The 12688-nt window shown below is 45.1% G+C and overlaps 1 protein-coding gene across 2 annotated transcripts in view; it reads left to right on the top strand.

Moving 5' to 3' along the window:
- LOC143292993 (microsomal triglyceride transfer protein large subunit-like) overlaps positions 1 to 12688 on the top strand; it is a 41119-nt gene that overhangs the window by 25779 nt on the left and 2652 nt on the right. For both annotated transcript variants that reach the window (XM_076603759.1, XM_076603760.1), the window contains exons 13-18: positions 1306 to 1403; positions 1989 to 2110; positions 2395 to 2610; positions 3396 to 3550; positions 5308 to 5478; positions 6093 to 6246. In XM_076603759.1, coding sequence (XP_076459874.1) covers positions 1306 to 1403; positions 1989 to 2110; positions 2395 to 2610; positions 3396 to 3550; positions 5308 to 5478; positions 6093 to 6237 — 907 coding nt within the window. In that variant the 3' untranslated portion in view covers positions 6238 to 6246. The remainder of the gene's footprint in view (positions 1 to 1305; positions 1404 to 1988; positions 2111 to 2394; positions 2611 to 3395; positions 3551 to 5307; positions 5479 to 6092; positions 6247 to 12688) is intronic.

The raw sequence follows: 12688 nt of genomic DNA, 5'->3' as shown, positions 1-12688 counted from the left end.
CGTCTTTATGCCACGAGAACACAGCATCCTCCAGCGAGAGCGGTTCAGGGCATCAGTTTCCCAGGAGGTGATGTCTGTGTCACAGGCTTTGAGGTTTCCTTGAAGCGCTTGCAGGGTCTCCCAAGTTCACGGTGGCCTTCCTTCAGCTGGCCATACAAGAGCATCTTCGGGATCCTGCTGTCTGTCATATACTAAATATTAAAGGCATAATTTACGTACCGGTTCTCAATTGAATAGAGGGAACAGCATTTGGCGGCAAATTTGTTAAACTGATTTATACTTTTTTGGCTTTTTGTGCTTTATTATATGTATTTCATATTGCATGAAAATGGCAAAAGTCTTGTGTCAACATCCATTTTAAGAAGTTTGGAGGCACCGAGGCAGAATCTGCTGGGCATTTGACTTCTGATCCAGTGTTCACCAATGATCAGGGTTCAAGGCCCTGTTCCACATGGTGTTGTGTCCTTGGGAAAAGCACTTTACTCAGCCATGGTTCTTGACTCTGTCAACTGTCCCCAAGTTGTCTTCCTCTCTGACGGGCTGTCTGTTCTGGCAGGAGACAAACATCCTCGCCTCATGGAAAGACTCGAAGAAGTTGCTAAGAGAAGTTGCCAGCCCATTGCGGAATCCTAGGCAATGAAGCAGCAGATCAGCTCGCCAAACTCAGAACTAAAGGAAGTCAACCAGAAAACAGCATCAGCTTCACAGAGAAGAAGACGCTCGTGAAGGCAATGTTATGACCAAAAACCACAAGGGATGCATATCACCACCTTGTATGCTGCAACAGGTGGTGATCATATGATTATGAACCAGGCATTGCTGTCTCAATGCCCACTTGCTCAGGAAGATGAAGCTGGCACCATTCCCCCACCTGTTCCTGTGGTCTCAAAGACCAAACACCAGAACTCATTCTTCAGTCCTGTCCTCTCTTGAAGGATCTTAGAGACACTGTATGGCCGACACCAACCCCACTACACGCCCAGCTCCATGGCTCCACACAGGACTTGAAGAGAATGTCATTCATCAGATGGGCTGGACTGACACTGAAGAGGCGAACAAGATGAAGAAGACGACTTAGATATTTCTCATTCCACCCACGTGTGAATGTATACCAGACTTCAGTTGTGGAAGGTTAAAATGGTGGAAGAAGAAGATTGGGTCTTGCCTCCCAGTGTTGAGCTGTAGATACAATGAATATGAATTCACTGCCATGACAGATTTAAAAGGCTACGGGACATAAGTTAACCATTTTAACCTTGGTATGAAGTAGAAGTTTGTGAATGCTGTGCCTCTGTGCTTTGACAGGGACACATTAAGAATGGTGCTGAAGGACCAAGCTGTCAACAATTACAATGTCCATTCACATAAAGGAAAGTCAAGTGTATTCACAAACTTCTTAGCAAGTAAGTTCTTTTGTGTGTGGAGGAGGAGAGGTTGTGGGATGAAGGGATGTGTGTGTGTGTGTGTGTGTGCGCGCGTGCGTGTGTGCATGTGTGTGTGCGTGCGTGCATGGGTGCGTGTGTGCATGCATGCGTGAGTGTGTACAAGCCAATATGGATTGTCAAATGAAATCAAGAAGTTGTTCATTGTGCCTCCATTAGGTTCTCTCCCATACATTTTTCCTTGACACTTGTCTCACTTATAATTATGTGTTGTCTTGTTATTTTCTTTTCCATGTTATTTTTTTCTGTCTCTCTCTTTCCCTTCATCTTTCTCCACTTTTCATTTTTCTCTCCCTCTCTTCTAGTCCTTATTCCCTCTCTCTCTATCTCTTTTTCCTGTCTCTGTTTCTCTCTTCCTTTCACTTTGTTCAGCATGAGAGTGAGAATAATTTGAAATTGTATGTGTGTGTGTGTGTGTGTGTGTGTGTGCATGTACTCATATGTGAGCTCATGTGTGTTTTTTGTGCATGATATTTTTACTGCGTTCATCAGTCTGACAGTGAATAGTTTCTAGTGCTTCTGCATAATGTCTGTTGTGTGTGACAGAAACATCGGATATAAACGCCACCTACTCCATGTACATTGAAAACTCCAATTCTGGAATCATGAAGAAAAGTGGTATGGATGTCAATTTACTGGGCAAACTTCTCAAACAGCCTTTTATGAAGGTAAAGTCAAATGTTTGAAACATTCTGTGGGGGGGGATTTTTTATTGTTTTTGTTTGTCATGTTGTTGGTTTTTGTTTTTTTCAAACAAGTCTTCTAAGTGGCTATGATTTTTTATTCATTTGATTATGGAGGTTTTATCTTTGTTTGAATTAGTTTGATATGTATAAATATGTATATCTATGTCCACTGATATAGATCTAGGTTTTTGGTCATTTTGGATATTGACAAGTGAAAACAACAGGACAGAAAATCAGTTCATGGAATGTTCTGTGTTCTTCCACAGTTTGGAATCTTTGCGGAAGGATTAGAATCTCTAGTGGGGGAGTCAGAGGAGGGGGAGTCGACCGGCGATGAATCGACCAATCAGGTGGAGCCAATGGCTGGCATGACTTTCACCTTGATGGACGTGCTGCTGCGACAGATTGAGTTTTTCCGTGGGTCATCAGGCCTGATGTCAGCAGTGTGGAATGCGCCGTCTGAACTGACATCCGCTTTACAGGTGAGGGATGACAATAACGATGAAGATGATTTATTCAAGAAAAGGCCACAGCCCCATTTGTAGGGGTAATCTGCAATAAACACTATGCACCAAGCATTGGGCATAAAAACCCACCTGATTGGGCTCAAACCCACATCTTTCCAGTCATCAGTCTGCAATGCTAACCACTTCATTCCTATGGTCCCAGGTTTGATTCCTGGCTATGATTGGTGGGTTAGGGGTGGAGGTGTTTCAATCTCCCAGGTTATCAGGTGTGCAGACCTACTAGTGCCTGAATCCTCTTCATGTGTATACACATGCAGAATATCAAAGTTGCATGTTATTGATCCTGTAAGACATGTCAGCATTTAGTGGGTTGTAGAAAGATGAGCACATTAGGCATACACACACCTGAAAACCGAGTATGGCTTCATAATAATAGGGTGAATAAGGCCATACATATAAAAGCCCACCCATTAAAACAAGTGAATCAGTGAGCTGCATAGAAAGAAGTCGATGGGGTGGGGTGGGCGGGAACAGAGGATTTGGGTGTGTTTCATTATTCATTTTATTTCAGTCATTTGCCTTCTGTGTATCTTTCAGTTTCTGTTTCTGTCCTTTGTTTCTTTCAAGTTATCTGATATTGTATATACACCTGTGGTTGGTTCTCAAGGCCTGACCAGCATACACAGGTCAGGCATCTTCTCCCCCCTTGCTTTTTTAAGCGTATGTGATGCAGTGTGATGCTTGCCCCTGTTTGTTATCTATTATATAATGTGTGACTGTTGTATCTTGGTGTGTGTCAGGGAAACCTGCTGTTACAAGACCACTCGCAGAGGGTCCACTTGAGCAATGGACTGGTAGTGAGTGTGGAGGTGATGGGGGCACTGTCCATGGACCTGTCTGGCCTTGTGTCCATCAGTCTGTGGAACAGGAACTGTGAGGCCCTCATCAGAAACAGGTACCTGGCCCCACACACTGAGATGGATGTATACTTTATGGTGCATACCTCATGGTGTATACTGTATACTTCATGGTGTATGCTGCATACTTCATGGTGTGCACTTCATGGTGTATACTTCATGGTGTATACTGTATACTTCATGGTGTATACTGCATACTTCATGGTGTATACTTCATGGTGTATACTGCATACTTCATGGTGTATACTTCATGGTGTATACTGCATACTTCATGGTGTATACTGTATACTTCATGGTGTATACTGCATACTTCATGGTGTATACTGCATACTTCATGGTTTATACTTCATGGTGTATACTGCATACTTCATGGTGTATACTGTATACTTCATGGTGTATACTGTATACTTCATGGTGTGCACTTCATGGTGTATACTTCATGGTGTATACTGTATACTTCATGGTGTATACTGTATACTTCATGGTGTGCACTTCATGGTGTATACTTCATGGTGTATACTGCATACTTCATGGTGTATACTGCATACTTCATGGTGTATACTTCATGGTGTATACTGTATACTTCATGGTGTATACTGCATACTTCATGGTGTATACTTCATGGTGTATACTGCATACTTCATGGTGTATACTGCATACTTCATGGTGTATACTTCATGGTGTATACTGTATACTTCATGGTGTATACTTCATGGTGTATACTGTATACTTCATGGTGTATACTGCATACTTCATACTTCATGGTGTATACTTCATTCATTTCAGCTGTAGCAGTCGTAAAGTACCAGTTGAATGTGGTAGATGTCATGATATTCTACATGAATGATGGACTTCTTGAAGCTGTGATGTGGGTAAAACTGGAGATGAGTTTCTTTTTTTATTATAGAATGCCTGAAATTTGCAGATCTTTGGAATCAGTTCATTCCAAACAATGTTTAATATTCAAATCCAAAGCCATTTTTCAGTTTTTGCAATTTGTTGGAAGCATACAGGAGAGTGTTTCAATGTTGGAAGATTGATCAGACAGGCGCAATAGCCAAGTAGTTAAAGCGTAGGACTTTCAATCTGAGGGTCCCGGGTTCGAATCTTGGTAATGGCGCCTGGTGGGTAAAGGGTGGAGATATTTCCAATCTCCCAGGTCAACATATGTGCAGACCTGCTAGTGCCTAAACCCCCTTCATGTGTATATGCAAGCAGAAGATCGAAGATCAAATATGCACGTTAAAGATCCTGTAATCCATGTCAGAGTTTGGTAGGTTATGGAAACAAGAACATACCCAGCATGCACACGCCCGAAAACGGAGTGTGGCTGCCTACATGGCGGGGTAAAAACTGTAATACACATAAAAGCCCACTGGTGTACATACGAGTGAATGTGGGAGTTGCAGCCTATGAATGGAGAAGAAGAAGAAGGAAGATTGATCAAAACGTTACGAGATATGATGGTTTATACTGTGTATCTGTATTACTCTCCACCATCATGATGTTTATAACTGCTGTTGATGTGCAATGTTTTATGTAAAATACCATTGTTGTTGCACAGTATTCTTCATGCCCCACAAGGGGTCACAGTGATTCTTGATATTCTTGTGTGTGCATGTGCTTGTTTGTATTTTGCATGTTGTGTTTGAATGCATGTACATTTATGTATGGATAACTTTTATTGTAAAATGAGATGAACTGCCTGTCAGTCTGCATTATCATTATCATCATCATCATCATCATCATCATGACAGTCACAGTGATGCTGACAATGTGGTGTTGCTGCATGCAGCGGAGCACTGTACATCGAGGGAACCATGAAGCTGGACTCTTCGCTGGTGGAGTCAGGTCTGGTGTTCAGCGGTGAAGGTCAGAGTGCCATCGACTTCACCACAGATGCCGACTTCTATGAAATGCCTCTCAAATTATGCATGCAGATGATCAGACCCCAGTTCACTTTTAAGTATGTCTTGGTGTGTTGTTTGTTTCCTTGTTTTCATGTTGCTGTAATTGTTCACATTCCTAAATGTAACAGCTGTAAACAGCACCATACTGCACAGATACGCTCATGCACAGACAGCATACATGATTGTACATGCATGTATAAGCACATGTGTGCACATGCACACTCACATACATGCACACACACAGACACACAATCTCTCTCTTCATTCTCTCTCTTTTTCTCAACTACTCACTCATTCACTCTCACGCTCATGTTCACGCCATACCAAATAAGCACAAATGCATGCCTGTTCGATTGCTTAAACAACCTGAACACTGCTATCATATGACATTCTTGCCAAAAATAAAGGGAAAGAAAAGTGTCATATAAAAACAGTACTTTCTTATGGTGTTTATAGGCAATACCTTTCATAGCAGTGCACTTTCTTTTGATTTCAGAGATCATTCTTTTCTCTACTTTCCAGTATATTTCCGTAACTTTAATTGACCATAAAAGACTTTATCAAAAAGGAAAAAAAATGCACAAGCTTTATATGCAGGTTTCCTTGATATAAACATGATTTATGAGGGTTTGAAATAACTTCAGTGATGTTGATTTGTGTCCTGTTGCAGACAGTCAGTGATGAAATACGAAGCACTGAAAAGTGTGAACCGACTGTGGAGAAAAGCCACCACCACCACCACCATTCCCGCTGAATCCTATTTCCTGAACGAAGCAAACTCTGCAGAATGCAGGCTGATGAAGTCAGAGGGATAGTTCAAACAGGTGAGAGTTTGACATTCAAATGTGTGTGAGCGTGTGTGTGTGTTTGTGTGTGTGTTTGTGTATGTGTGTGTGTTTGTGCTTGTGTGATATAAGTTCTTGTGTGTGTGAGAGAGAGAGGAAGAGATAGGGGTGAGTCATTCCCAGTGATACCAACTGTCCCAGTTTCATTTCGTTTTGCACACTTGCGTGTCTGATACACACTCAAGCAAACTGATGATCAATATGTAGAAAGGCGTAAAACCCATTAAAGTAATTATTGACACCAAAACTGAACACGCACAAAAAAAAGTCCAGAGAAAAAAAGTTTGTCATTCCCAGCGCAGAGGCGCCCCATCAAGGGAACAAAACATGCACTCTCACATCAAGAAAAATATATTGAGTTACTTTTTTTTTACAATGATGTTGAGGTGATCTGATGACTGAATATGAATACTTTCGCATGCCTCTGCAAGCACTCGCGCATGATTTTGTGCACACCCATATGTCCGCAAGCACACACACACACACGCACACACACACACACACTCTCTCTCTCTCTCTCTCTCTCTCTCTCTCTCTCTCTCTCTCTCTCTCTATCTCTCTCTCTCTCTCCCTCTCACTCACTCACAAGCACACACACACACACACACACACACACACACACATGCACACATGCTTATGCACACTCATAATGCTTATGCACACACACACATACACACACACACGCTCATGCACACACACAAACACACACACACACACACACACACGTACGTTTGTGTGTGTGTGTGTAAGTGAGACAGCACACCAGAATCCGGGGCTGTGAATATGTGTGTGTGTGTGTGTGTGTGTGATCATGAGAATGTGCATGTCTATAAAGTGTATGCATACGTACATGAGCACATGCTTGTGTGCATTCATGATAAAGTATGAGAGAGAGAACCACAGAAAGTCATGTGAGCGTGCGTGCGTGTGTATGTTTGTGTGCGCGCGCGAATGTATCAGATAACAGCCAAAAGTAAAGTTGTTTGCATGTCTGCAATTTGAATGACGCATGAACTAGGTCAGGCGGGTGAAACCAAATCCAGCGACGCCTCTGCAAAAAAAGGAAAGAAAAGGAAAGTATCTCTCTCTCATCTCTGTAGCACTGCGCAAGAGAGAGGGCATGAGCTGCACAGTAGTACAGTGTATATATAGCCACATGGATGGTGTGAACAACTTTGTCAGAAGCTTCTGTGTTTGTGGTGGAGCGATGGCCCAGTGGTAATGTGCCTGCATTGCAGGAAGTGAGTGTCCACGGGTCGGAATCCCATATACGGACAGGCATTTTACTGGACTGGACCTTGAGTGGTGGTCTGGGTGCTAGTCATTGGGATGAGACGGTGAACATAGGCCCCATTTGTCACACTGACAGGGTTGTGCCTAACAGAAATCCATAGAAAATCTTTCTTTTTTTTTTCTTTTTTTTTTTGGTAGTGAAACAAATAAACCGGCATGCAAAGAAAAAAGAGAGAAAAATTACAGCACTGCACTGTGGCGACGCACTCTCCCTGGGTTGAGAGCAGACCGAATTTCACACCGAGAAATCTGTCATGACAACAACAACCAATCATTCTGTACAATTTTGAGGCTACTTGTTTTCAACTCAAGTCAACTCATCAGTAGAGATTTCCAGCTTGTACAGGAGCCGGGCTCTCATTGTCGGAGGGCTCCTTACTGTCGACTGGGCTTTACATAAGGAAACATCATTTGTTTAGTTCATGCAAGTCCTCTTCAGACTCGAACCCGGGACGTCTCGGCGAGCGTACCACCTGGCCGCTGGGCCGCCAGACTTTGCTCCATGCCTGCACCCTGAAGCACACACCCTGTCTCCGTTCTTTCTGTTTGCTTTGCCGTCAGGCATCATGCTTCTTTGCCGGTTCACCTGTTATTGTTTTCACATTCTCTCTCTCTCTCTCTCTCTCTCTCTCTCTCTCTTCCTATTCTCTCACTCTGACTCTCCATGTTCTCCTCTCTCAGCCTTCACCACCACCACCCCCACCCACCCTCCGCCGTTTTCCACTACTCTTCCTTCTCTCTCACTTTCTGTCCTTATTACATAGCTTATCGCTTTCACTCACACCACCACCACCACCACCCTTTTCATCCCTTACCCCCACCCACCCCACCCATACGTATCGCTTCCAACACTACTGGCCTCTGTGGAAGCATGAAATAACGGCTTTCTGCAGGCAAACATTCCCACGCTTCTGAGGTTGCACACACGCACGCACGCACGCGCGCACTCGCACGTGTATGCACGCACGCACGCACGTACGTACACACACGCGCGCGAGCGCGTACACTCACACACACACACACACATACACACACACAAAGGGGAGTGATATACAGGGTGGGAACACAGCCCGCCCCATCCACCGCTTTCGTCCCACTCTCGCCTTGTGACGTGCAGGGTGGGCGGGGCCAAGAGCAAAGACACGCACACGGTCTGACGTCAGGAAAACCTCGCTGCACGTGCAAGGAGGGCTGGGTGGGGTGGGTGGGGACGGTGATGGTGAATTTCCTTTTTGTGATGATGATGATTATCTGTAGTAGTTGTAGTAGTAGGCTGTGTTGTGGGTCAGTTCAAATTTTGTCCGTCCCTGTGAACACCAAAGATCCTGCCCATTTACGTATGGGTCAGGAAACTTTCTGGACGCGCACGTTACTGTTTCTGTCATTATGGAGAACCCACTTCACTGGTGAAGAGAAGAAGTGTAATTCGTCAGCTCATTCGTCGTGCCGACAATTAAGCGACTTCACCATACCGTAGAAACAACAGTGGCAAGTGACAGTGTGGGAATACCATCGGATATAGACAGTTGAAAGAATCTTTGTTGTTGTTGTTACTATAGGCTTTGCTGTTAAATTTGTATTCCTTTCTATATACACCAAAAAAGCTTGTCACTGTCTGTAGAGGGAAACTCTTTGTTTATACGCATCACCAGCATCCATTATATATTCATTTCATGTTCTTGTTGTATGTATAAATTATAATGTATGGTGGCCAAATACATGTATATGGAATGTTGACCGAGTGGTAACGCGTCCACTTTGGAAACGAGAGAATCTGGAGGGCACGGGAGAATCCCATTATAGCCAGAACAGTGTCTTTCCCCTCACCTAGACATTGAGTGGTGGCCTGGGCTCTAGTCATTCGGATGAGGCATGACAGAAAAGAGAGAACATGCTGATTCTGGCGGAGCTTTAAAAAGACATCTTCGTTTTATGTTTTATGTATACTGTATCCGTTCGGCTGGCTCTCAAGGCCAGTCCAGCGCGCTGGGTCAGTGTATGCACAGCTACAGGCCTCCACCCTCTTCCCTCTTCCCGCCTCCTCTGTAGCACATGGATCAGACCGCAGGAAGTTTGGCTGACCTGCGTGAAACAAACTGAAACTAAACTATCGTCTACACAGGCCGATAGGGCTGTGGCACAGAAAAGAGAGAATTACTTCGATTTACTTAGTTACATGCTCCCCCCGTCGTCGGACGCGTGAGGCAGTCGTGGCGGTTTAATCCTAGGAGAGGGGCATAAAATCAGAATTTATCTCTCTTTTTTTTTCTTTTTTTTTTACTCGAAATTTCATCAGTCAAATTATCATTCATGGAACGTTTCAGAACCAGTCGGAGGTCAATCGGAAACAAAATCATGGACATTTACCTGTTTTTCAGCCTTTTTCTATCACCCTGCCAAAAATCAAGTAAAGGCTGTTCGATATGCAACCAGCCGCAGGAAGTTGCGATGGTTGACAATGTAAAGGCTTAGCGGACTGACGAGAAAAAAAAAAGAAGAAAAAAGAAGAAAAAAAGAAAAAGAACAAGAAGAAAGGAGTGAACGAAAAAGGCTGAAGAACAGGTAAATATTCTCGATTTTGTTTCCAGTTGACCTCGCAGACGACCGCTCCATTCGGAGATACACTCTGACCGAGCAACTGAAATCAGGAGAAAAACTGTTGCGTGCAGCAGAAAAGCGGACCCACAGAAAGAAACGCTGCAATTAAAACAGCACAGAGTCAGTCCACCGGTATGACTTGTATGGCAGCTGGAGATGGCAGTAATGAGAAGTGACACTTGGGGTTGGAGTGGGAAAGTTGGTGAGGGGGTAGGGGGGGGGACGTAGCACCACATTCGGGCGTTTATTATCTCCCCTGTCCACCTCTGGCATCGTACTAAGTTCCATCCACTACTGTGGAGCTACACGTCAACTGTAATACAATACCAGAGTGGAACTTGCTTTGTGCCGGGTTCTTGTCTTTGAGATGTAAACAGGTCTCTGGTTCTTGTCCATCAACCCCACCCTCTCTGCCACCAAACACTTCTGCTCACCCCCACACCCGGTGACATGTGAACCATGCCGCCTGTTCTGTGTCTTGCAAATGAATGGTCCGAAAAGAGCGGGACCTCTTGTTCCAGACAGATATAGCTTGGGGAGATAGATGGTGGCGAAGCTGACACCATTGACTCCCGTATACAAGACAGTAATGATGATGATAGTAATAATAATAATGATGATAATGGGTACGTACACACACCAAAATGTGACTAAAAACCTACACACTCACACACACGCACACGCACACACACACACACACACACACACTGCATACATACATTTTAAGATATATGTGTAGGCCTACATAGTAGCTGCCCTCAGCACATAGGCACGCAGAAACACACACATACACAGACGCGCGTGCGCGCGCGCGCGCGCGCTCACAGTTGAAGTAATTTAGCGGTATAAAACTCTGTGTGTATCAAAATGAAAATTAAAGTCACCGATAATGAGTAAGGAGCCTGTTAGACTGTTGGCGTATTCTAAGAAGTCCGAAAACTTTTCTGTGAATATTGCATCAGAAAGTTTATTTTTGGTGTTTGGTGGCGGACGGTAGAGGCAAACACGTTGAGGTGGGAATGTGGCAGCGACAGTGAAAGCTGTGCCAGTTCAAAGGAGGCATGGGGTTGAAGGGAAGGGTGGTGGTGTTCGTTGTGTGTGGAAGTAGTCTGTCTGACACAACGAAGTTAAGGCAATACCCCCCCCCCCCCCCCCCCCATCCACCGCAAATGGTAGTAACACAGGGAAGGAGGTGGTAGTGTCGCCAGGCCAGGGAGCGAGATCTCGACACTTCGCTTCATCAGCTGTCATTGCTAAAACGCTCTCCGTGTGTTGTTAGGATGGACTGTGTGCTTATGTCGTCCTCTGAGATGTAGTATGCACAATGAATGCCAGAGGTGAATGCCAGACTCGCCAAAGCCAGCGCTGCTTTCGGCAGACTCCATAAGAACGTTTGGAATAGGAGAGGCATCACACTGGAGACGAAGCTCAAAGTATACAAGGCCATAGTTCTCACCACACTGCTCTATGGATGTGAATCATGGACGGTCTACAAACGCCACGCCAAAACGCTGAACCACTTCCACACCACCAGCCTCAGAAAACTTCTCGGCATAAAGTGGCAAGAGAAGATCCCTGACACAGAGGTGCTCACTCGTGCAAACTTGCCCAGCATCTACACCATCTTGATGCAGGCCCAGCTGCGCTGGGCAGGCCATGTAGTTTGCATGCCAGACCACCGGCTCCCCAAGAAACTGCTGTACGGCGAACTCCAACATGGCAAGCGCTCCCATGGAGGCCAAAAGAAGCGCTTCAAAGACACTCTGAAAGCTTCTCTGAAGGCCTTCAACATCAGCCACGACACATGGGAGCTGAATGCAGTGGACAGACCAAAGTGGCGTTCAGCTGTCCACAAAGGCGCCAAATCCTGTGAGGCCAACAGAATCGCTGCAGCAGAGCAACGCAGACAGGCCAGGAAAAGCAGTGCCAGCAAGTCCCCGACAGCCGCCACCATCCCCTGTCCACACTGCGTCAGAACCTTCCGGGCGCAGATTGGCCTGACTAGTCATCTGCGCACCCACAGAGCCCAACCCACCCACCCCCAGGATGACTTGATGGTCCTCGTCGATCCCGACGGACGAACCACACACAGTATGCACAATGGTCACTGACAGATGGCCCAAACAGTGCACGTGCGTGCTGGCGTTCTTCCTGTCCATGAGGTATAATATCATGCCTGGCAGCTTTCCCCCCTTTAATACTAATATCACCCCCTTCCAATTACCCATTCTCTCTCTCTCTCTCTCTCTGTCTGTCTGTCTGTCTGTCTGTCTGTACCGCCCTCAAACATCATGAGCCGTGAGAACGGGAGCGTAAAGACTTGTCACCAAAGAGCTGACAGATTTTCTGTGGTCTCTTTGGATAGCAGTGTCGAATAAAGGAAACTGTTCAATCTGACCACAGAGAGTCAGGTAATCACCTGCTTGTTAAATGCGTTAGTGAACGCACGCGCGTGGCTGGAAACAACGAAGTTAAACGGCGTAACTTCAACTGCCCCCCTCTCCCCACCAACCAAAACCCCTCCATCTCC

This window comes from Babylonia areolata, chromosome 18, assembly GCF_041734735.1.
Source record: "Babylonia areolata isolate BAREFJ2019XMU chromosome 18, ASM4173473v1, whole genome shotgun sequence".
In the NCBI taxonomy this organism is placed as follows: Eukaryota; Metazoa; Mollusca; class Gastropoda; order Neogastropoda; family Buccinidae; genus Babylonia; species Babylonia areolata.
This window is presented reverse-complemented; position numbering and strand designations above follow the sequence as displayed.